General features: G+C 39.6%; 2 protein-coding genes across 8 annotated transcripts in view; one reads left to right on the top strand and one right to left on the bottom strand.

Annotated features, from left to right (window-relative positions):
• The first annotated feature begins 40 nt into the window (after nt 1-40).
• On the top strand, nt 41-20,089 carry akna (AT-hook transcription factor). 6 transcript variants are annotated; one of them, XM_086300190.1, is made up of 25 exons: nt 73-87; nt 474-588; nt 6,178-6,783; nt 7,728-8,487; nt 8,572-8,875; nt 9,980-10,054; nt 10,395-10,457; nt 11,457-11,577; nt 11,790-11,884; nt 11,994-12,053; nt 12,154-12,272; nt 12,389-12,560; nt 13,041-13,210; nt 13,317-13,469; nt 13,628-13,868; nt 15,007-15,110; nt 15,298-15,563; nt 15,655-15,799; nt 16,326-16,478; nt 16,905-17,044; nt 17,297-17,422; nt 17,603-17,713; nt 17,898-17,996; nt 18,242-18,386; nt 18,871-20,089. In XM_086300190.1, exons 3-25 carry the CDS (start codon nt 6,417-6,419, stop codon nt 19,121-19,123), a joined length of 4,242 nt encoding a protein of 1,413 aa, XP_086156316.1. In that variant the 5' UTR covers nt 73-87; nt 474-588; nt 6,178-6,416; the 3' UTR covers nt 19,124-20,089. The 6 variants fall into 6 exon arrangements, with proteins under 6 accessions (XP_086156320.1, XP_086156315.1, XP_086156318.1 ...); XM_086300194.1 differs by having other exon boundaries at nt 41-588; nt 18,567-18,915; XM_086300189.1 differs by having other exon boundaries at nt 42-588.
• Nucleotides 19,849-22,460, bottom strand: part of stxbp1a (syntaxin binding protein 1a) — a 39,664-nt gene continuing 37,052 nt past the window's right edge. For both annotated transcript variants that reach the window (XM_086300196.1, XM_086300195.1), the window contains one exon: nt 19,849-21,856. In XM_086300196.1, the coding sequence (XP_086156322.1) occupies nt 21,774-21,856 (83 nt within the window). In that variant the 3' untranslated portion in view covers nt 19,849-21,773. The remainder of the gene's footprint in view (nt 21,857-22,460) is intronic.

Here is a 22,460-nt window from a genome sequence, read left to right on the forward strand (position 1 = left end):
AGCTCAGGGCTAATATTTCCCCATGTAGTTCGCCTCGAGTAACTGTTCTTCCAGCTAAATCAGTGCCACGCTCCTCCAACGTCCAAGGTTGATAATTAGCCCTATAATTATCAGAAAATTCAGCTTTTCTTTTTATTGGAGAAATGAGTGTAGCAGTGTAACTGCGTCGGAATTAACCTGTCAACATAATGTAGCTGAAAGTGGTCGGAGTGTGGGTTTTTTAGGTTTGCTTTAACTAGAGAATAAGGAGTTAGTGATAGTAACGATAACTAAGTTCTAAAACTGGCAGTGACTACTGTAGAACTAGCTTACATTTACTAACGGTTTACTCTCAACGTTACTCTAACAGCGACGAACCGTGAAGTGAGCTGTTTAACCGTTTTCTAAAACCCCCAGAACCCTGTTTACTGATGGCGGTTTGTTGTGGTGTGTGTGCCATGGTGACACAGGGGTGGGTCTTTTCTCCTCTTTAGTTTTGCTGTTTTCAAGGCAACCGACCCATGCTGTGAAATCTGCCCATCATGAAATCCCTCAAGTCTTTTTGGTCATCTCATCTCCAGTATCGACCCATTACTGTGTTTGTACGAGGTAAGTTGTAATGTAATGCTGTTAGATTTCTTCACAACGGTGGTTCTTGCTCTGTGGCTCCCACAGCCCACCAGACTGGCTGGTAGTACTTGGTTGTTTGTATATCTGAACAAGTTTTTTCTTTATAGTACTGGAAGTCCTTGTTGTAAAGCAGAGGTGGTTAGGGGGGAAAGGATATTGATGCTGCCTGAAACTGTGGATCAAAGGAAGACTGTAGATTTCTTACCTGGCTTTCCCAAGGCACGAAGTTATGTTTTTACAGTATCTCTACAGAATCAGCTCCTTTTGGCAGCACTGATATTTGGGATACAGTGAACAGCAAAGTGGGGTGATTCCATGCAAAATCAGTTGCTCCTCCCAGTTGAATTCTCACGATTAGCTGTTGTTTTTAACATCCACTAGAAGTGTCACCACCTGAACCCAAACTTTAGTTGTTTTTTTTTCTGTAACTGTCATGGAATATATGATAGTGTTAATACTGAAAGTGCGTTCATTTAGTCTCATTGACATAGAGTAACAGAAACAAGGATTGGTACACTGGATGTTGTATCTTTTTATCTGATAATTCAATCGTGGAAATTTTAAAAGTATATTTTGGGTAAACTTCCATAGATCATATCACCATGTGCACGGTGGCTGGTTCAAACATGTTTCATTTTTGCCTAGATTTTTAATGCAGGATTACGTTCTTGCTGTGTTTAGGCAATAGCAAATTCTTTGTTAGGTATATAAAGCCATAATCATGGTTAGGGTTCAAATACACTAATTGACTTTTCATTCAGAGCTCTGTTTTCCAGTTTGCCATGGTGACATGCCCCCTCTTTGTCCTCTCTCTGTCCCCTCTTTTGAATGAAAGAAGTGTTGAAGTATACTTCCTATTGTTTGCTCTGAGGCCAGGCTGGAAGAAACCAATAAAAAAGGCAGTGGTTCCTCTCTGACCTCTTAGTACCATCTGCACCAGTATGTGCTTTAAGTTCTTTGGGGAGAGGTCTTTTGTCTGTTCCTGGGGTTAGACTGAAAACTAAAGAGGCCAGAGCATTTTTTTAATCAAGGCTATGAAATCAGTTGGTTCAGTCAGTTCTTTTAAGTCACATTTCAAAATATACTTGTATAAGAAAAGCCTTACCTGATTTTACTTGATCTTAAGTCCCTTAACATTTGAATTCTGTAATTATTGCTGTTGTTATTATTATTAACATATACTGCTATACAGCTATACTGTACTGTGATTTCTTAACAGTTGGTTTTTAGCACTGCATATTATTATCATTTTGCAAACCTTAGAGACACTGAACAGCAAGTTAACAGCACTACTGGGGTGATGTGGCTTAGGCTGTAGAGTGGGCCGTCTACTAATTGGAAGGTCAGTTGTTCGCTCCGGGGCTATTCCAGTCTGCATCTAGATGTGTCCTTGAATCCCAAATTATGCACTCCTTTCAGAGTGTGTGTGTGTGTGTTTGTGTGTGTGATAAAAGTGTTTCAGTCTGTTCATGGGTTTAGCTTGTAGTGTAAAAAAGCCCTAAAAAAAAGTGTTTAGTAAGTGTAGATGAAAATTATACATGCACCAGTCTATTTACCCTTTTGTTCTGCCAGAGGAAGCTGAAAATGTTGTTAGTATGTCAATATTATTGAACTCAGAGTCCGCTGGGAGTATGAAGTAAGAAGGTGCATAAAGATGGAAAACATTGTAACGTACAGGTTACGTGCAGGTAAGGCAGAGTATTGAGGCTGGATAGTCAAAAGCACATGGTCAAAATTAGGTCCAGACTTGTTGCCAGTTCTGCCAAAAAAAATCGCCTTTTTGCTTACAAAAGTTGCCAATGTTTTGCTCAATGAATGACAGCGTATTTTGACACTGCACAATTTAGTCAACCAGTCAACAGTCATTGTGGGCAGTGTATTATAATCTCATAGGAAGAAGTTTCCTAGTTCAAATCCCAGCTGGTGTCCTTCTGTGTAGAGTTTGCCTGTTTTCCCTGCCTTTTTGAATTTCCTCTTGGTACTTTTGCTTCTTCCTACGGTCCAAAGACATGCTTTGGTTAGGTTAATTAGCACTTTTAAAGCACTGAATGAATGTATTGTTAAATATGGCTTGTAGTCTAAAGTCCAATGCCAGAGCATTCCAGTTCAGTAGTATTTAAAATAACAGTAAAAATATTAAATCACTCTCTTGAGCGGCTCCTTCTGCATATTCATCCTGTGTCCTCAGTGCTCCCTGTGCCTCCTAAGGAGATTAGCTGCCATATCTTATTCACTAGGTGTTCCTAAACAGATCGGTGCTCTGTGGGGCAGCTCCACCTACACTTCTGTTCACTGTGTGCTCAAAATTCAGCAAGTGTCACTCTGTGAAAACATATATATTCCCTGTTGATTTTATGACAGCTTTTCTTCTTCTGTTCTCTCCTCTTCCTCCGTATCATCTATCCTTTTTTTCTCTCACGCTGTCATTCCTCATCTCTGTCCTTCCCGAACATCCAGCTTACCTGTGCATCATACATGTATTCTTGGCTTGCCTCACCATCTGGTTGTGATTAGTTTGTCTGTAGCACCGAGTTTTTTCAGTCTCGTGTTCTGCATGATGATTATTGTCTCTTTACAATCGGTGAAGCCCCCTGTCAGGGATTTAGAGCAGCTTACCCCATCCCCCCCCCCAAATCTGGCAGCTGAGTTAAATACTTAGTTCTCCTGGGCATGAACATGGAGTTATGAGCAGAGTAACAGGTGAGTTCTTTTTGTGCTTCTTTTTCCTCACCAAAATGAAGCTCCTATAGATACAGATAATGTAAAAGCTTCTGAATTTAGGAATTACATTTTATGCTGTCTTACCTCATTTTAATTTTATTATTATTTCCTCCCATTACATGGATAATTATCCTGGAAGCTCTGTATCTTTTTAGTTTACTTTTCTGGGCTGACTGCATGATTAGTTGAATTATTAAAATTCATAATAATTGTATTTCGACCTCAGTCCTCAGTAGGAAATGTGTTCTTTTAATAATATTCCCCACCTTCTTTTTCTCCAAAATGGTTGTAACTAAAGATCTTTATCTGTTCATCGTCTCTCTACTGACATTTGTGATGAGGTAGCAGGTAAAGTTTTTCTGATGATTCTTTCATGTAGAACCTTTTTGTACATAAATGCTGCATGAAAGGAGAGCTGTTGCTACTGTGTCAGCTAAACCGTCCTCCAAGCACTTTGCAGTCACATCAGGGTTTTTGCTTTATCTTTCTTCCCAGTGAATGTGCAAATCTTTCTTGACATCCACAGTTTTATTTCTACATCACATTTCAGACACTTTAAACTGCAAGCTATTGCTAAAGCATCAGTAAGCTTGACTTTCACATACAGTTTTCTTAAAAAATGAACAAAAATGTAATTTGACCACATGTTTGCATGGCTTAAATAATAGAATCTCATTTTGTGTGTAAAATCTTTGGTGAAGAAATTTTTATTATGGCTATGAATCTATTAAAATAAAATGAGCACTAAACTGTCAGGTGATACATATATTTGCATCACATTAATTTGTGGCTTGTGCAGTTTCACTTCAGCAACAGCCTGGTGGGGATTTGGTCCTCATTTGCCTGAAAATTCGTGTTTGTCCAAGAAGGAAGAAACCTTAGAAATAATACCATAATTACACTGTGCGCTCTAAGCAATTCTATTCTGAAATGACTGTTGTTGTAAACCTACCTCTCATGTTGTTTATGCGCAGAGCTGCGTGCTCTTGTTCCTTGTGGTCTAGTTTAAATGCATGGTGAGTTTGCCATGTTGGCCTGTGTGGAGAGTCGCCAGTGATTTGTGTATGAAAGGGCTCAGCGTGATGCGAGTCTGTGCATGCGCGTCTGTGGGTAAATCTGAGTGTGTTTGTGTGTAACGTTTGTATGTTAGTTAAGAGATGAAAGAAGCACCAGGCTTCATAATCTTCTTTTGGTAATCTGGGATATTGATGAAAGAAGCAACCAACCATGGTTACCACTTTTCTTAATGGAAATGTGAGTGCTGTAGAGTGTGTACTTTACTTGCGCTTTGTTTTAAAATGTTAATTGCAAGACTTTGCTTCTGTCATTGATGCATGTTAAAGTCCATGACCCGGTATGCAGTTGTTATTTCCTGACCTGCTGGCTCAAAACCAAAATAATCAAGCTACATCATCATTATGAAATAGCTGTTCTGTAAGTGGAAGTGGAAGTAAGTGATAATTACACAGTGTGACTTTGCTGCTCAAGCAATCAAATCCAAATAGCTTAAAGTTTAAATATGCATGGTCTTGATGTTCTTTGAGACCTGTTGGCAATTAGGAGGACTGCACCACCAAGTTGAACTCAGTTCTGCTCAGTATTAATTGTATCTTTTTATAAGCTTATTGTTTTGGACCTCCACAACGGTCCCAGTTTCTCACGTGGCCCCTTGGGAAAATTAATTGCCCACCCTTGCTCTAGCACATTGAAATGCAGCTTTGGGAGTGAGCCACTGGCTGTATAGCTGTCAGAGATGTTTAACTGCACACTCTGAAAACACAACTTGAGCTCATGTTGTGGAGTTGCCATAGTGAGTGTTGCAGCTCCAAGCTAATTCTTGGGAGACTTGCTATGTGACATTTTGAACTAGCAGACTAATCGAGGATCTGTTACCTGTATACTGTGTTTGTTTCCTGTGAGTTAAGCAACTGAGATGAATTCAGTAGTGTGTGTAAAAGCTGTACGGTGTGAGCAGATGGTACAGGATTTGAGCAGGGGGCAATAAAAAGAATTCTAAATCAGTGGTGTAAACACAAAGTTCATGTCGCCTTAGAAACCGGTCCATACGTGCTGCATTGTAAATATTCTCATGATATCCTAAAATATCACGAGTCAGTGTTTGAACTGCACATTTTCAAAGGAAATAGTCAGTCAACTAAGCTTTAAATAATCAGGAGCCTTTTCTTAAAGGTAGCAGCATCTAGCTGGTAGATTATATGTGTATTCCCATTCTGTCATCTATGATTACATTTATGAACATTTTTAATTATGTATATAGTAAAGGTATTAAGTTTTGAATTTACTGATTATTATTATCCTGGTCAAGTCTGTTTGTCTGTCTCAGAGTTTGATCAGTGTTAAAACAGAGTAAAAAAAGTCGTGTAGATGGCATTAAAAGCTCTCTCCAATGAGTTTGACTGTATTGTTTAGTACAATGCAAATAAAATAAAATACAAGCACTGATAAAGAGAACAGAAAAGCTTTTAGACTGAAGGATTAGACAATTTAGAACTTTAATTTTTGTTTTTTGTTTATTTTAATTGGAAATAATTGCCGTTACCTAAACCAAGCAAGTAAGCAAATAAAGAGTGTCGTAATTTCTTTCTTTTTTCATGGCTTTATTGTGTTTGTTATGTCTAGGATGTTTTTTGTTTGTTTGTTTGTTTTTTATCTGTGACATGATTTTTTTTTTTGTTAAATTATTTCAATGGAAAATAGATTAGGAATTGGGGTTAGCCTCAAATCTTCTGCATTAACAAATCGTGCTACTCAAGGTGTGTTAACCTTGATTCATTGCAAAGTGTTACATGTAGTGAAATAAGTATCGGTTGCTTGTTTGTGTTTCAGGTATTGCATCCAAATGCTTCCTGTTCCTCAGCACTGAAGAGTAATCACTGAGTCTGTAGCTGTTACCTCTGGACTGCCACCAGCTCAATGACTTCTACCGCAATTTGTAAACTTCCTCCACCATGGTTTTGAAAGTGGCTACAGAGCCAAAGAAACTAAAAAAGATGCTAAAGGTTCCCAGGCCTGGCTGAAACAGTAACTGAAGTCAAAACAAAGAACTGAGGGAGGCTGCAAGGTGAATGGAAACAAGACAGAACACCACAGCAGGGGTTCTGTTCTGGACCCCTGCCCCGGTCCACTCCTCACCTAATAGCACTGCTATATCAGAGGATGAGTGGGATGAAGAGGATGAAGAACAGGCAGAAGAAGAGGATGACTTTTTTAGTCAAATGGATGAGAATGGTATCATTGGACTGTCAGAGGCACTTGAAAATGTGGAATTGGAGGAATGCAATTCAGATGGGTGCCCTGGATCCCTCACCCCAGAGGAGGCAGATTATAGTGTGGCTGAGAGGGACACACCGTCTGAGGAGATGATCTACAAGCTGAGTAAGCATCTGTCGCACCATAAACCAACAGAAGAAGATACAGGAAAACTGTCATCCTGTGAGCATTCATTTATAATTTATTAACTTTTTTCTTGACCTTCATTTCTTAGTTTCCACTCTAAAGCACTTGAATACACCTAATTCTGAGACCTGTTTGAATAACAATTGAATAATTGTTTTCATTTTTTTTGTTTTCTCATATTTTATATTTTCTAAAACCTAAAAATAATATGCTTAAGATGATAGAAAACAAACAAATCCTGACAACTGAAAAATGTAAATTCTGTCTTTGTTCTCGAGATACTAATTATTTTGTCATCAGGTGATTAAAAGAGGTCCCTGCTTGTTTGGTTCTACTGTAGAGAGTAATTTACAATTGTAAAATCTTTACAAATACACACAAAATTTTGCCTGTCTCCCCGTCATATTAGTCTCTTTGGGCAATTTTGAGAAGTCAAAACAAAACGGGATTTAGCCAAATCTAGTGAGTAGGATTGTGGTGAACACTGACATTGTTCAGAATATTTCCCTCACACACCTTGACACATAACAGTAACACTTTTAAAAGGTCATCGTGAACAACCGAGTGAATCTTGAATAATGGCATGGATCCCCTTGGTTCTACTCCTCACATTATGTGCCACCTTGGGCTTTAGACAATAAGGAACAAACAAGCAGTTTAGTACAGAGTTGTGGTCTGAGACAAAGCTCTCGTCACTACTGATCCGTGAACCTGTCTAAAGCAGAGAAAGCTAAAAAATTGCAGAAGCGCTGGCGAGGTTTTTGGGGAGGAGGGGTCCCCAACATGATGACCTTAAGGGAAACTGCCAAATTTAAAATAAGTTTGGTTGTTGATGGCTGGAGTCATGGAACTGATTGCGCTTGAAGACCAAAGACGGTGCACATTTGTGTGATTCATTAAAACTACACAGTCCTTTGTTGCGCAACACATTTTTTGCTTCCTTATTATTTTTTCATGCCTTCTTCTTTTTGTAATTATAGATGAGTTAAAAACGTGGTCAGAGGATATGGAGGTGAGGCGGAGAATGGAGGAGCAGGTAGCAGAGCATCTTTCTGAGTGGAACAAACACCACGACACGACGAATGATGACAAAGATGGAGAAGAGAGAGGGAGGAGTGATTGGAGTAAAAAGAAATTTGAGCACACTAGAACATCAGGGGAGCTTGGAAGAAAGCTGGCAGGACTCGCTGAAGGATATCGTGATAAAGAAGAGAAAAAAGAGATCAGCTCAGGACAATCTTCTAGCGTTCAGCTGCATGCTGTGGACAGTGTCTCCTGTCCAGCCTCCCGTTCTGCCTTACCCCATCGTCTGCATTTCACTGCCGAGGAATTAAATACTGCCCCAGGAATTGAAGCTGAAACCTTTCCAGAAATAAGCTTTACAGAAAGTTTTCAAGAGTCTAACAGTAGCCACGTGAGCCTCAACTCCAGTCCTCGCTGTCCCGAGATAAAGCTCAGGGCTTCGCCTCAGCCAGCAGCATTGTTTTCTGAACAGGTCATCTCAAATCATTACAGGAGATTAAGTAATGGCCCTGGAAAAGAATCAGGAAAGAGAGATAAGGAGCATAGTCACCCCACTCCCACACCAAGAAAGATAAGGAAGCACTCTCCTGAGGCTGCATATTCAAGAACTCATTCCCCCGGCACAGTCAGGCCCAACAAACAACAGAACACACGTCGTGACAGGGACGTGGTAACGCCTAGAACCAGGAGCAATGCTGTTGCAGAGGACGAATCTAGGTAAAACACATTTTATTAACCATTTTATTTGGGCTTTCTTTTTGCTCTTTTCTATTTTCATACATCACAATTCTCTTTTTCCAGAAAGGGGCCTCTGAGTTACCACACACCAGACTTCTCGAAGGTCGAACCCAGAGTTCATTTTCCCAAAGGCGGCTACAAGCCCCCCAAGAGCAGGTCCTCGTTAACGAGGAAGTCCTTATCACCCGAGCCACCTATAGTCTTCAAATCCCCTGCTGATATAGTGAAAGAAGTCCTACTGAACACCGCTGGTGAATCTCCTACCTCGCCAGATTCTGACGGACAGGCAACCAGTGCAATCAACGCTATTGTGCCTCAGGAGTTCAGATGCCACCAGCAGGCCACCACACTGGTCAATCAGCTTCAGGTACTAGTAGAGACTAAGAGGTATTTCAGTTTGGAAGAGTTCTCTGTAAAATTACTTTAAACCACTAAAGTTGATTGAGATGGACAGAAGATATCTAACTTGTCCCAGTATTAAAATCAAAGTTGTAGTAATGATGGCTGCATTCTGCTTAGGGGAGGTTCTATTTCTGTGAATACAGGTTCACTGACAGGGTCTGCTGGGACACGTAATTGAAGCTTCAGTAATAAGATCTGTGCTTTTTGTACTATAACAAGTCAAAATGTCATGAAGAAGTCTGAGTTTTTCCAGGTTAGTGTGAATGCCAATACTGACTGGACTTAAAGTACGAGCTTTCATTTCAAAAGGCGAAAACGTCCCACAGGACGCACTTAGAATTTAATAATGTGTGAACATCAAACATGGATATGCCAGAAGGGACTAATATATTTAGAAAAAGTCTCATCTCAGCTCCCAGCTCAAGGTTTTAAAATGGGAAAAATAGGGGAAACGCATTTAAACACATGGCACATGAGACTCGTAGTTTTAGGGTGCCCCACTTTATTTCCTCTTTGTTTTAGTGTCACGGTTCAAATCAAACTCATCACAGTGGTGGAATCTGAATAATGGAGACATTTTGTTCATTTTTTTATTGAACGTGAAAATAAGACACCGATTTCTCTTCACTTAGTTTTAACTATAATATAACAACAATATACAAATACATTTTCTAGAATGAATTTTGTTTAATATTATTACCCAGAATGTCACTGTCTGCTGTAGCGTTTCAGTTACTATACTGAAACTGAGCATTAAGACATCCATCCATTTATTTGGACAGCCAACAAAAGCAACAAAAGCAAATCCAAAACCAAAGTACACAGAGATATTTTGCCTGGCTGTCCTCATATGTTCAGCTTTTGTTTACGTTTGACAGCCTCACAGGATGAATTAGACTAAACTGGACCTAAATTCCGCTCCAGTCTTTTAGTCCTCTCTTTTATCGCCACCCCCATTTTTGCTTTATTCCCTTTCATTTTCATTTGTCTCACTTTTTTTTCCCTCATGTCACATTTCTTTTGCACTGCTTCTCCTCACTTCCTTCTCCTTTATTTCCTCTGGCTGCAGGAAGACTACGACAGACTGCTGACTAAGTACGCTGAGGCAGAGAACACCATTGATCGTCTGCGTCTGGAAGCCAAGGTAGTTAATCTAGAGATCCAGCTATAATTTATCACCTTTTAATGGTGTGGATTGAAAAACAGTACATCTCACTATCATATGTAATTATTAGTGGTCTAACCATTAAGCCACTATAAAATATTAAAGTTAATACCAAACTTCAAAGTGATATACAACTTATTTACTTAAATTTTAGGCATTTATTGAATTTTTCTTGTCAACAAAGAGTAATTATGTGGCTTTCGATAGTTGAACAGCTGTGAAAGTACTTTCAAAGTAGAGCTTAAAATTTGAATCATTAGAATTATGAAATAAATTCATTATGTCACAACATTTATATGTCTATATTTCATTTTTGCAGGACAGAAATTTAGAGAATCAGCATCCCAGGTCCAGGCAGGCTCAGCGCATCATAGACAGAGCAGTATGTCATACAAATGATTACAAATCTCAGAAAAGTGGGATTTGAAATAAATACAGAAGAGGCAGGAGTAGTGCTGAAGTGTTCGGAATTGGGTCATTTAAAGATTTGGTGGCTCATTTCTGTTTGTGCTGCAGCGCTTCACATTCAGCACTAATTGAAATCAGCTTACTGAACTCCTCACCTCCATTTTCTCCCATCTCATTCATTACAAACTGAACCACCATCTGTTCTATCCTCCCCTCACCCAGGCAGGGTGGGAGGAGTTCCTTTACAACAAAATTTGCAGATATTTGTTAGTAAGTATTTTTTTCTGATTAGACATATGTTCCAGTAGATTTACCTTTTGTAGCTGAGCTTATAACCAGTTTAATAAGAAATCTGACTGGTTCCAGTCTGATTGATGATCTGAATTTAGGTTTTAAGTGGGGTTTTTGTCTTTCTGATTAATCTCTGTTGTCTCTTAATTGTATATTAAAGTGTCCCTGTAGGTGCCATGCAGCTGTTTACTTTTGCAATATGTAGGCTGTGTGTGTGTGGGGAAAGGGCCTTCTGAGAGCCGTTAAAGGTCATAAAGATTTACAGCTTTGAGTGACTGTCAAGCTCATTTTCACACTTTGGTTGGCTGATGACTGACTATGTTTAACTCATTTTTTTCCAAACTCTGTTATTCTCCCCTGCCCTTAATTACCTCAGTACCCTCCTTATGTGTTAGTCAGAATAGTTGTGAGGCCTTAGTGAAAGCTTACAACCTGTGGACACTAGATGGGAGTGTTTTCCTGCTGTGTGTATACTGTTTTTTAATCTGACTCGCTTCACATTTCTAGAATGAGAAATTAGAACAAACACTGATCAAAACCTGCTGAAGTCTCATTTTGTATGGGTAAAAGTACTATACAGTGAAACAGTGTGTCTCTTACAAAATGTAGAAGTCCACATACAGACAGGCTAGGTATTAATTATTGAGAACACGTTTGTTTTTGTTTTTCATGTTTCTTCCAGGTTAACCTGTACTCTGACCCACCAAATCCCGGCCACTGCGTGCAATCAGGACTAAACTGCGGTGCTTCAAAGTTGCTAAAATTAGATTTTCCTCGGGCTCAGAAACCCACGACAGATCAGGGTATCTTCATTTTATTTAATGGTTACTTCTTTGCTGCTAAATCTTGTATTAGTCAGTATCTTTAAACCGGGCAGCTTGCACCACAATTATCTGAATGGAGAAATGACTCTGCAGATATTTAGAATTTTTGGGTGAACTGTCTCTGGCTTTGATGATTGTATACAACAGGCATTGTGTGCATTTTCCTTCTAATCTGTTTGTCCATGTAACAGGAAGTTCAGCTACCGGTCCTACCGAACCAGGCTCTAAGCTTGGACAGCAGCTAGCCAATATTCTGTTCAGCCAGGCCAAAACATTTCTGCAGCAGGTAACTGGCCAATTAAATCTTTAGAGATGAGAATGATCCGATTTGCTGGCTGGTAATAATGGTCATTTAGGAAGTTAATCAATGATAAACCTTTTGATTTTTCATTCAGCTGCAGACGTTTGAGGATCTCCGTAAAAGCAAAAAACTTCAACCTTTTGAACAAACTGAGGTAAAAGCAACAAAAGCACAGCAGAATTCTCTAGGTTTTTAAACATCACATCTAATGGGAACATATATTGAATGGAATACATAAAAGTTCTTTCTTTTAGGGTATGGCTCAGCTTGCCGAGGGGCTCGAATCTTTGGAGAGGGGATACTTGTTGGCGAGGGATGAGCACAAACTCCTGCAGCAGCGAGGCATAGAAATCAGCCAGTTTGACCCAGAACGGTAATGTTGATGTCCAGCATTACATCTGAATACATTTTATATTTTGCATTTATGTGTGCTCATTACTCAGTTGTTTTGATTCATTTTTCTTTTTTAACATGTATGTTATGCATCAGGGAGTTAGAGGGGCTGATCTTTCAGTGTGGGCTGCGTACGGACGAGCTGAAGGAGCAGGTGGAACAGATGCAACCGGATCAGCCCACCTGGATTACTCCCCCCTCTCCACCTCCTCAACCAACCACACCATCTGCCCTCTCTGTGGATGTTGTAACCTTCACTCACCCACAGGTAGCAACAGCATCATTTTATTCTGTGTATGGCCGGGATTATTATGACTCTGTGAGCAGCGTGGGAAAATTGTAATAAACCTAGTCTGTGTGGAGGAGGTATGTGTTTTTAGTGCCCTTGTAGCACAGTGAGTGTAGGGAATTGCATTCATTCACACTCTAGTTACAAGGCAGACATCTGCAGAGTGGTTGATTACCACAAATCAGAAGGTCAGTGGTTAGATCCCAGCTCCTCCAGTGTACTGTTATATGGAACTGTCCTTAGGCAAAATGGAAAAAGCTGAAATTGCACCTGTGAGTGCTGTGAGTGTGTTATACATAACGTGTTTAACTGCTTAATGTGGTTTGTAGTGGAAAACTTGCATTTTTATTTCACAAAATTGGACTATTTTTGGTTTATGATGAAATCCCTGTTCAGGACAGGATCACAGCTTTACCAGACTTTATCTTGTCAATTACTTTTCTCTTTTTCTCTTTTGAGGTCCTGCCTGTGCCTCTGCTCTCTGGGGCAGCGGAAGCAGAAGTGAGCTCAGCCTGTAAAGAGAACGATGAAGAGAAGTCCGAGGGAGAGGATGAAGAAACTCTCTACCTCAATCCTCTGAAGGGCAAAATTAAAAGTGTTGCAGAGGACTTTACCATGGCAGTGAATCAGTGAGTAGCTATATTTAAATGCATCAATATCATGAAATCTGATAAATAAGGAGCCCTGCAGCTGGGACTTTTTAATTATTTAACTGTTTTTCCTCCATCTGTTTAGCTACCGAAGCATCAAGGAGCTTCCCAAACTTCTAGAGCGTAGCCTGAATGAAGCAGTTCTCTCCTCTCCTGCTTTAAGAACTAACATGCAGTCTGAACACAAGGACAGACAGGAAACTGGAAACAATGAAGTCTGGAAAACTCTCTCTCAGAGGTTAGTCTCAAAGTAAAAGGCAAGATGGTCTGCATTTTCACCAGCAGCAGTTTGTTTTTTCTATTGGACAAAAAATTGAGTAAAAAAAAATACACAATTGGGAGGAAGCTAATTTCTCCGACCACTGGACTAAATTCTCTCCAATTATCTGTTAACAGGAATGCACAATCAGACCATCAGGGCTATTCTTCTGACGTGAACAAACAGCAAAACAGCAGGTCCAGTCCTCGCCCGGCCTCCAGCCGGCTCATGATGTTTCCTGTTTTTCGTCAGAGTAACATAAAGAGGGTAGAGGTGGGAAAGTCTCACAGCAGCAGTCTGAGTAGCCTCGGAGATGTAAAAGTGTCAGAGGTGAGGAGCTCCGAGGTTCAGGCTGGGGGCAGGAGAGTGTTTTCTCAGGTCAGTGATATTGATGGTCACTTATCCTGTATCAGTTCGAGTAAAACTGTTGCTTTATTATGGCCTGTATGGTGTATGGTTCTACCAAGCTTGAGTGAAAATGGGCTGATCATTTTTGGATTTGGAGCTGATAAATACTGAACAACAGTTAAATTTTACTAAAAGGAAGAACCTGGTTACATACACATATTGTTGGCACTATTAAAGCAACATACTGTCATATGTCTACACTGGCAGAATACTATTTATTGCATTAGCATTTTTAGCAAATTAGTTAGCTAGGTATAGCCTATTATATATTGTTTTACTCATGCATTTTCCTTGTGCTAATTAATATATTGTATATAATATTATTATTACTAACAAGCTGACAGATCAGCGCTAGTGATGTGCGATACCACTGATTTCCTTTCCGATCCGATACCAAGTAAAATTCAGGGTGGTATCGGCGATACTGATCCGATACCGATACTTTGTACAAAAACGTATTTTATTTATTGTATCTTTTATTGTATCTCAAATTACAGCTTCATAATGATTAAAGGGCATCAGATTACTTGTTCTTATCACTTAATAATGCACAATTATCATATAGAAATAAAAAAACTGAAGTTGTGCGCTATCGGAACATGTTGCCTGCCTGCAGCACTAAAGGACTCCGTGAGAGACGTCTGTCTCACCCTAGCAGCATCTGTCCCTCTCCTCCTCTTCACTTCGCCTCAACATAAGCTCGTCATATTCTGTGATTTGTTTTTGCATAGGCTTAGATTTAACAGTGTCAATTAATGACCAATCAGTGGTTTCTCTATGGGTGACTTCTTAAATACAGCTGATATATAAGTGCAAAATGCTCCCTATATCCTTGGACTAACTCAATCAGTGTATATGTGCACTATTTGAATTGCCTCTTTTTAACATGCCAAAGTTTAATTAGTTTCAAAGTAGCTAAAAAAATAAACTTTATTTAACAGCAGTCGCCTCAAGGTGGTTTATGCTATGAGATAAAGACCCTACAATAATACTAAAATATTTCTGTAATGATTAACAAAACACTTTATTTTACTAAAGATTTGACATATTCGTTGCAGCTGCCTAGTGTGATGATCAGTATTAATGTTGTATAACTTCTGTTTTGTAGGATGGTATCATCTCTCCAGAGACAGACAGCGGGTTTGTTGGTTCAGAGAGCAGCCGTCTAACTCCTGCAACTTCCAGTCCTCTCCACCAGAGGGCATTAGAGAGGTGAGTCCAACTCGGCCTCCCTTCCTCCATAGTGATTTACTGGACTAATAATTTCAGCTCAGGTGCCATCCCCCACCCCATAACACACACAACACATTCTAATGTGATTTTCTATTGTTTTAAAGTGATTGTTTTTTTTTCTTTGATTAAGTCTTCTGTGTTTTTGTTTTTGTCCATTATGGTGCAGCGGTGTTCCAGTGCCTCAGGAAGGAAGCACGAGTCTTCAGACAGGCCGAGTCTTTGCACCATCTCATTTTTCCTCACCGTTGCACAGTCATACAGCTAAAGACCTGATTATGAGCTCCCGACTTAGCCTCAGCCTCGACCAACCACAGAGATGCAGAAGGGCAGTGAGGAGACGCACCTCCTCCTGCTCTCCAAAGCGCTGTGTCAATCTGAGACAACAAAGGGTGGCGAGTGGCAGCAGTGAGTTTGGACTTGAAAGTGACGGCAGTGAGTTTCCAATTTGATTTACTTAGTAATCAGTAGTGCTCTCTCTCTCTTTTTGAGTATTTAAGCTGCTGACCTCCCCTTATTTCTACAGCTCGCATTGACTCTGAAGGTGAAAAGACTGACCAGTACAGCAAATCTATCAATTTCCTCGACAGCTCACACTCAAGCTCTTCCACCACTACTCAGCACCACCTTTGCGATTCTCCACGAGCAAGGAGTTCCAGTCAGAACTGCATGTGAGTGTCTGGATGGGACTTGAAGCAAACAAGTCAACAGTACAAGTGGAGAATGTCCCAGAAACACAAAGCTCTGAGAGTGAGGCAGTAGATAGTCACTCTACAGTGTCGCTGTGAATCCTAATGATTTCTGATGAATGACAATAACTGTTGCTACAATAATGCAGTAACATGATCACGCCAAAAACTAGTTGTAATGTTTTTATTATAATTTTCTTTTATGTATTTTATTACAGAATCGCCTGCTGTTGAATCAGGTTGTATATTAGGAGCTTCTGTTTCCTGCACGGTGTGGTGTTTCTTGTTTCTTTTCAGAATGCGAGTGCACCTACATCAATATTTGCCATCCATTTTTTACCAGCTGAATGGTTTAGTTGCATATTTTCCACAGTAAAGCATTTTAGAGGTCACATCACAATATTTGGCCACAAAACTTGGTGTGGTATGATAGTGCATTAGTTCAAGCTTACATATGAACTGCAAAGGTGGATTATTTTGTAAAGATCCTTTTTCTGTTTTCCTCTAGTGATGCAGTCCAGATACTGCAGGCTGAGGTAACCAAACTGAAGGAGAGACTAGAAGATAGTCTGAGAAACAAGAAGCCTATCAGCTCTATTAGATCAGCTCCATCAACTCAGGATAACAGCTCTAATCAAAGCTCCTCTTCATCTTGCTTCAGGTTGTTTTTGTTTTTTTCTTTTCAATGCTCCACATAAAACCACAGAGTCAGTCTACTGTGATGGATTATACAGTCACTTGTCTTTGCTGCCAAGTAGGAGCACTAAAAACCTGATTTGTGTTTGCTTGCTTTGGGTGATATTCCCAAATTTTTCAAATTATTCCAGATGTCTAACAACATCTGGAATTTATGACTTTTTATCTGATGTGCTGCACTTTTGACTCTGTCTAGAAAGGTGCTGTATAAATAAAGTTTTATTTATTTATTTAATAATAATAATTGTGGATGCATAATGAACTATGTGATCTTATATTCTACGGCCTGATTTGGAAATTTCATAGTTATGTCACAAGTGAAGTTTTAAGCATTTATAGCAGACTTGCTTTTTGTTGCTTGCTGTTAATTTAGTTTTCTTCCACTTCTCAGGTCTAGAGAGCAGCGGAGTGATGTCAGTGCAGGGAAAAGAGAAACACAGATGGTGGACGAGGTTGCGGAGGAGTCCACACAGAGACGAATAGCCAGGAGAAAATCTGCTATAAACCAACAAGAGCCACAACATGATTACTGTGAGTTCATCGTGATTAACAAATGATCATTAAAATCAAGGAGGGAGACGGAGTGATACCAGTTTATTCATTTCATTTAGCCATTATGAAAGCTTGTATGGTCAAACCGAAGCATGTTCACTCACAGGGACTAACAGTGTCGTCTCCTTTAAGGTTCTCATCCTGTTTTTGATTCTGAAGCCTGTTATGCTCATTAACTCCTATTTTTAATGGCAAGCCCTATCACTTATTGAGTCAGTGTTTTATTTTCAGTGACAAGATCGGCGCTGCAGCCCTGTGCACCACAGCCTCAGGTGTCCAGATGCACTCAAACATCTGCAGCACTAGACAGCTGCTCTTCCCACACAACTACTGTCTACAGCAGGCGAACACAGCACAGTAAGAACACCTACCACACCACTGGAGACACAAAGACAAATTCAGTCAAATACAGCTTCAGAAATTTGAAATTGCAGTGGGACCTGTTCAGACATGTTAAATAAATCCATGTAGGTTCTCAGTCATCTACACTGCAGTCTTGAGGGTTTGAGCTGAGGGAAACCTCTCTCTGTATTGCAGGGAAGCATCCTGTTGTTTCTGTGTCTGAAAAAGGAGATGAACCTGACAGCAGAAGAAGTCAAGCTCCTGTTTGTTCTCAGTGTTTGTCATTTCACAGAGCATCCCCTGAACGTGAGAATGAATGCCTGGATAAACATGTTTGCTAGCAAAGAGGGCAGAATCCAAGTGTCTGAAGTGCACTTTGGTTAAAAACATCTTTAAATTAATGTTAAAGCTTTATCTGGATTAATTTTATGGTTTGAATGAGTCGATCAGCCTCCATAAAGCCTCTTCTATGATGTCTCTGTACTGTCAGGACCAGCTGGTGGCGGTAGAGAGATGCTCCATTCCTCCACTTGCTGCCATCAATGTCCTCTCTGCGGACGCCTCGAATCATACAAAGTCATTAAGCCAGGTTAGAGACCATGAGATGCGTTTCAGATGCACAGAGCACTGAGGTTTAAATCCTTATCAGAAGAAGGATGTACTGTTATCTTTGTGTGGCTAATCCATTATTTCACCACACAAAGACAAGAGTTTAGTTGTGTGGAAATTTATGCCCGATTTCCACTTGACTCATAAATTTAGTCTGCAGTAAATGAAATGAGTGCAATTATTTTAAGTGTTAATGGAGCTCCTGGCCTGCTCTGTGGTTCGCAGACAGTCACAGACTCTCCGACACTTCCACACACATAAAGTACCAGCCAGCCGAGTCCCCTGATGGAGCAGTGGGGAGCAGGTTCTTTGCATCTGCAGCTCCACCTGCACTGCTGCAGTGCATGCCAGTGTGCCCTCCACCACTCCTGTAAGTGCGCTGGTCTCATAGCTCACACACTCATCTGACACAGTATGCAAAAATCCTAAAAGCCTAAAATTTTCATTTTCTGCTTCTTTTTTTGTTTTGTTTCCCAGACTTTTAGATTAACATGCAAATAACAGATTTCATTTATATATCCTTATTTTCTATTTAATTTTAAATTTAAAGATGACAAACTGTGTCCAGAATCCACACAGCATTATCGCCTCAGTCTAAAAACACAGAAGGAAGATTTCGCTGGCTTGACTGGCCAGGTCGTTCCCTAAGTGCACATGGCTGCGCTGAAGGGAGGTTTTCCCTCTCAGCTGAGAGGTTTGCTGGATGAGGATTTGGGGCAAAATAGTGCAAGTTATGTGCAGTTTATTGAACAGTTTCTGATACATAACATTTTTCATATATAGTTTTGAGAGAATGTTACATAGAAACATCTTGTTCTGTCCTGATCCTTACTTACTTTTTACCATCTCCTCAGGTTGTACTCGTCCCCCCTCTACGTCTCTCCTAACAGAACTCCGATGTCTGCCGAGGTCACTGGTCCTGGGGAGGTGAGGAGGAGGACGAAAAGACGCTCACTGTCTGTTGACAGGGAGCGCTCGTTGGACAGCTCACTGAACAAAGCCATCAGAGCAGCTCGACACATGAAACACACCTCCAGGCACATGGCTGGCTCGTTGGCATCTGGACTGCAGTACCAGGAGCTGCTCACTCAGTCCTGCAGCTACTAGTGTGAACTGTCATCACAGGCACTAAGACTGAGAGTCATTAACTCAAAAGCAGCTGCAGAACGAGGCACGAGCCAAAAGAACTGAGTCGGACCAAAGTGAATATCTCAAATCCTCTTTGTAAGTTTTCTTTGCTGATGTTTTCAAAGATAGTTCTCTCCCCCGCCCTGCTCAGGTGGCCAAAGCATGTATTTTTATCTGCTGGTAAACATTACAATAACTCTGTTTACACTATTATGTCTTATAGATCATATTTATTTTCAAACCTATGACGTACTACAGAGACCTGTATATTCTCATGAATTAGTTCTGCACTTTGAGCCATTTCTTGATCATGTGACACTAGTTTTCAGAAATCTGAAATTAACCTCAGTCTTATTTTAGTCGCTGTAGAAATTCATTTTCTGATGATGTAGAAACTCTTTCTGCTGTAAATGAAATGCACTCATGAGCCATGAGCTCAGTTTTAGATGGTCATTCTTCAAACCATAATCATTTGATGTACCAAGGGCCTCAGATGCTGGATATCAAAGGTTTTTTTGTCTGTATAGATGATATATTTTAAAATGCGATGTTCTAGATATGCTTTTTGTACTTTTTTTTTTTATTTATTGCTCATTTGTGCCGATGTCGATCCAACGTCATTTTCACTACTCCGTAATGAAAAAAAAAAAAAGAATGACTGTGTGTTGTTGTTTGTTTTAGAAATAATAGAAAAAAGTTCAGTCTTTCAGTATAATGGAAGCCAATTTATTAGACAACCTTAGTACATATTAGGTACACATGGAAGTATTGTTTGTGCTTCAACACTCGCAAACATACAATCCCAATAAGTTAAACAGTTTTTTGGACAGACTAATGTTTCAATATTATCTTCTCTGATAAATAATTTTGATATAAATCAACTGATTTGACAGCGTAAACCCTATACAACAGCAAATTATAATAAAAAAGAAAAAATAAACACAAGCGTTTGCATCACAGAAAACGCATCATAGTGCAATATACAACTGTTTGGCCAGGAAAGAGGCAATAGAAGGAGGAAAGAAAAGTGGCGAGGGGTTTCCAGGGTTTTTCTTTGTTTTGTTTTTTAAACTTGCAAAGCCATTCACCATTGGAGGGTTTTACATTGCACCAGAGGAGGAAAACAGACAAAGAAAATATAGATCTTAGTTCTTTTTCCCAGTGGACCACTAAACAGCTACAGCTAAAACACCACAAACACGGCGGCTTCACATTGGCTTTTTTTTTGTTTTGTTTTTTCGTCAAAGGAAAAGTCACTACTTCACAGTCAGAAAAATCACCATTCAACAGTGAGACGCTAAAACAGCAACATATAGCATATACACAACACTACTCAGTGCATGGCCCAATTAAACATCGTTACTAACCAATGATAAGACTTAATCTGACAGGATACAATACTGAAATACAACTGGCCCTTTTTGGAGGATTATTTATTAAATATCAGCAAGCAACGGCCTTTTTGACATTGAAACGTGACGTCTCTGCAGAGGAAAGGAAAAAGATTGTGGCAAGTAAATACTTTACAGTCTCGGCAGCTGGAGGAGGGATGATTCTGGCTTCTAACAGAGTTCCCTCTTTTCCGACTGACTAAGTGGAGCTCTTAAAATGAATACTTAAAACCAACAGATCTTGTTTTGAGTATCAAAAACTCAAAAATCAATACATCCCTGAACACTTTCTACTTTCTTCTCTGCTAGCCTGTAAGCTCAGTAGCTGGGACCAAGTTTACTTGAGCATACAAACTCAGCGGCCACTTCATTAGTTACACCTTGCTGACACAGGTTTGGACCCCTTTTGCTGCCAGAATTTCAGCAGGCCGTCTTGACCATGCCTACATGCATCAAGCGTCTGCCATATGACCTACTAGCAATACATTTGTGTTAATAAGCAGTGAGAAAGGTATCCCTAATAAAGCGGCCAGTGAAATTGTCTCTTAAACTCTTAAAAATCCTTGAAGAATAGTTTCCTTTTTGTGATGCTCAAAACAAAAAGTTTTTTTTAAGCGCCATATTCAACCACAACATTTACATGCGGCTCTCGGAACATCCACACTGGATACAAACACAGTCGAAGCATGCTACTGAATACGAACATCTCAAATGGGTAAGGGAAGGGTGATAGGACAGACTCCTCTCTGATGAAATATATCTATGCATATATCTATAAATTGCATGGTGACTGATATATTTTTTACAATATGAACCCCTCAGGCTGCACATCCCTCCTCTATCTGCTAAAGGTAAAAGTCACACCATGGAGGTAACCGAAAGAAACGAACAAGAGAAATCATCTACCTTTTACACATCCTAGCAGGTTTCATAGCGTACAATATTACATTTTGGTCATTTCAATTTTAAATGGCCTTCTTTTCTGATATTTAATTAATTTTAAATACGTTTATTTAGTTGCATCCATTGTAAAATATGAGAATACTTGCAACAATTTTATTCTTTGATATAACGTATCTCTCTTTTTTTTTTTAATTGTCTAAATTTTTTCTCTTCTCAAGCAAGATGCATACACAGTTAATGTGTAGGATTTGGTTGGGAATGATGTGCGGGGGGGGGGGAGATGATGTAAGGGGGTGGGAGTAAGGTTAAGAGGAGAGAGACTGATTGGAGGATTTTTAGCTCGTCACTTCCTCGTCTGGTTTGTTCATGGCCTTGAGCTGCTCCAGCAGGCTGGTGGGAGTGAAGATGTGGGTCGATCCTGGAGACACGCACACGCATAAAGAGACACACAAACACAGCGTGTTAGATCTGCACGATTGGAAGGAAACTGATGAAAAATGTGTTTTCAGCTTATGTTATGAAGCCTACTTTTTAGACGAGGACAACCTTACATAACGTTGAAAGTAAAGATAGATCGTAAAGTTATGGAATCGTAATTTGTTAGTCAGCAAGTTAAAATGGATTATTAATATGTATTAAAAGAGTCTTAAAAGTGTTAGGGCGGGGGGTGGGTGGGGGTATTTTCACTGTACTCAAGTGGAGGTTTAAGTGCTTTTGGGGGTTTCCGTTCCTTTTTTGTCTTGAGGAAATTCTTTGTATTCTTTTCTGACACACACATTAAATGCGAAGGGGAAAATAAAGCATTACGCTCACATCACATAAGTCAGAAAATGAATTAAAGGTTAAGTAACTATTTAAACCACTTCAAATTTTGTATACTGGCTATTTTAAGAATAGACTAAAACCTTTCTGGGTTTAGATTGTTTTGCACATTAAAGTGGAACTATTTTGCTTCTCTTTATTTTCTGTCATATATATATATATATATATATATATATATATATATATATATATATATATAT

The sequence above is a fragment of the Aulonocara sp. 'chitande type north' Nkhata Bay genome, linkage group LG7 (assembly GCF_057382095.1).
Source record: "Aulonocara sp. 'chitande type north' Nkhata Bay isolate Kocher_YH1m ecotype deep benthic linkage group LG7, A_spYH_male_GT1.1, whole genome shotgun sequence".
NCBI lineage: Eukaryota > Metazoa > Chordata > Actinopteri > Cichliformes > Cichlidae > Aulonocara > Aulonocara sp. 'chitande type north' Nkhata Bay.

Bases quoted from the DNA above. Each gene is read 5' to 3' on its own strand.
- akna (XM_086300189.1), top strand. From the start codon at position 6,417: ATGGAAACAAGACAGAACACCACAGCAGGGGTTCTGTTCTGGACCCCT. The intron at 10,055-10,394 runs GTAGTTAATCTA...TCATTTTTGCAG, and splicing joins GTCTGCGTCTGGAAGCCAAG to GACAGAAATTTAGAGAATCA. The intron at 17,714-17,897 runs GTGAGAATGAAT...CTGTACTGTCAG, and splicing joins TCACAGAGCATCCCCTGAAC to GACCAGCTGGTGGCGGTAGA.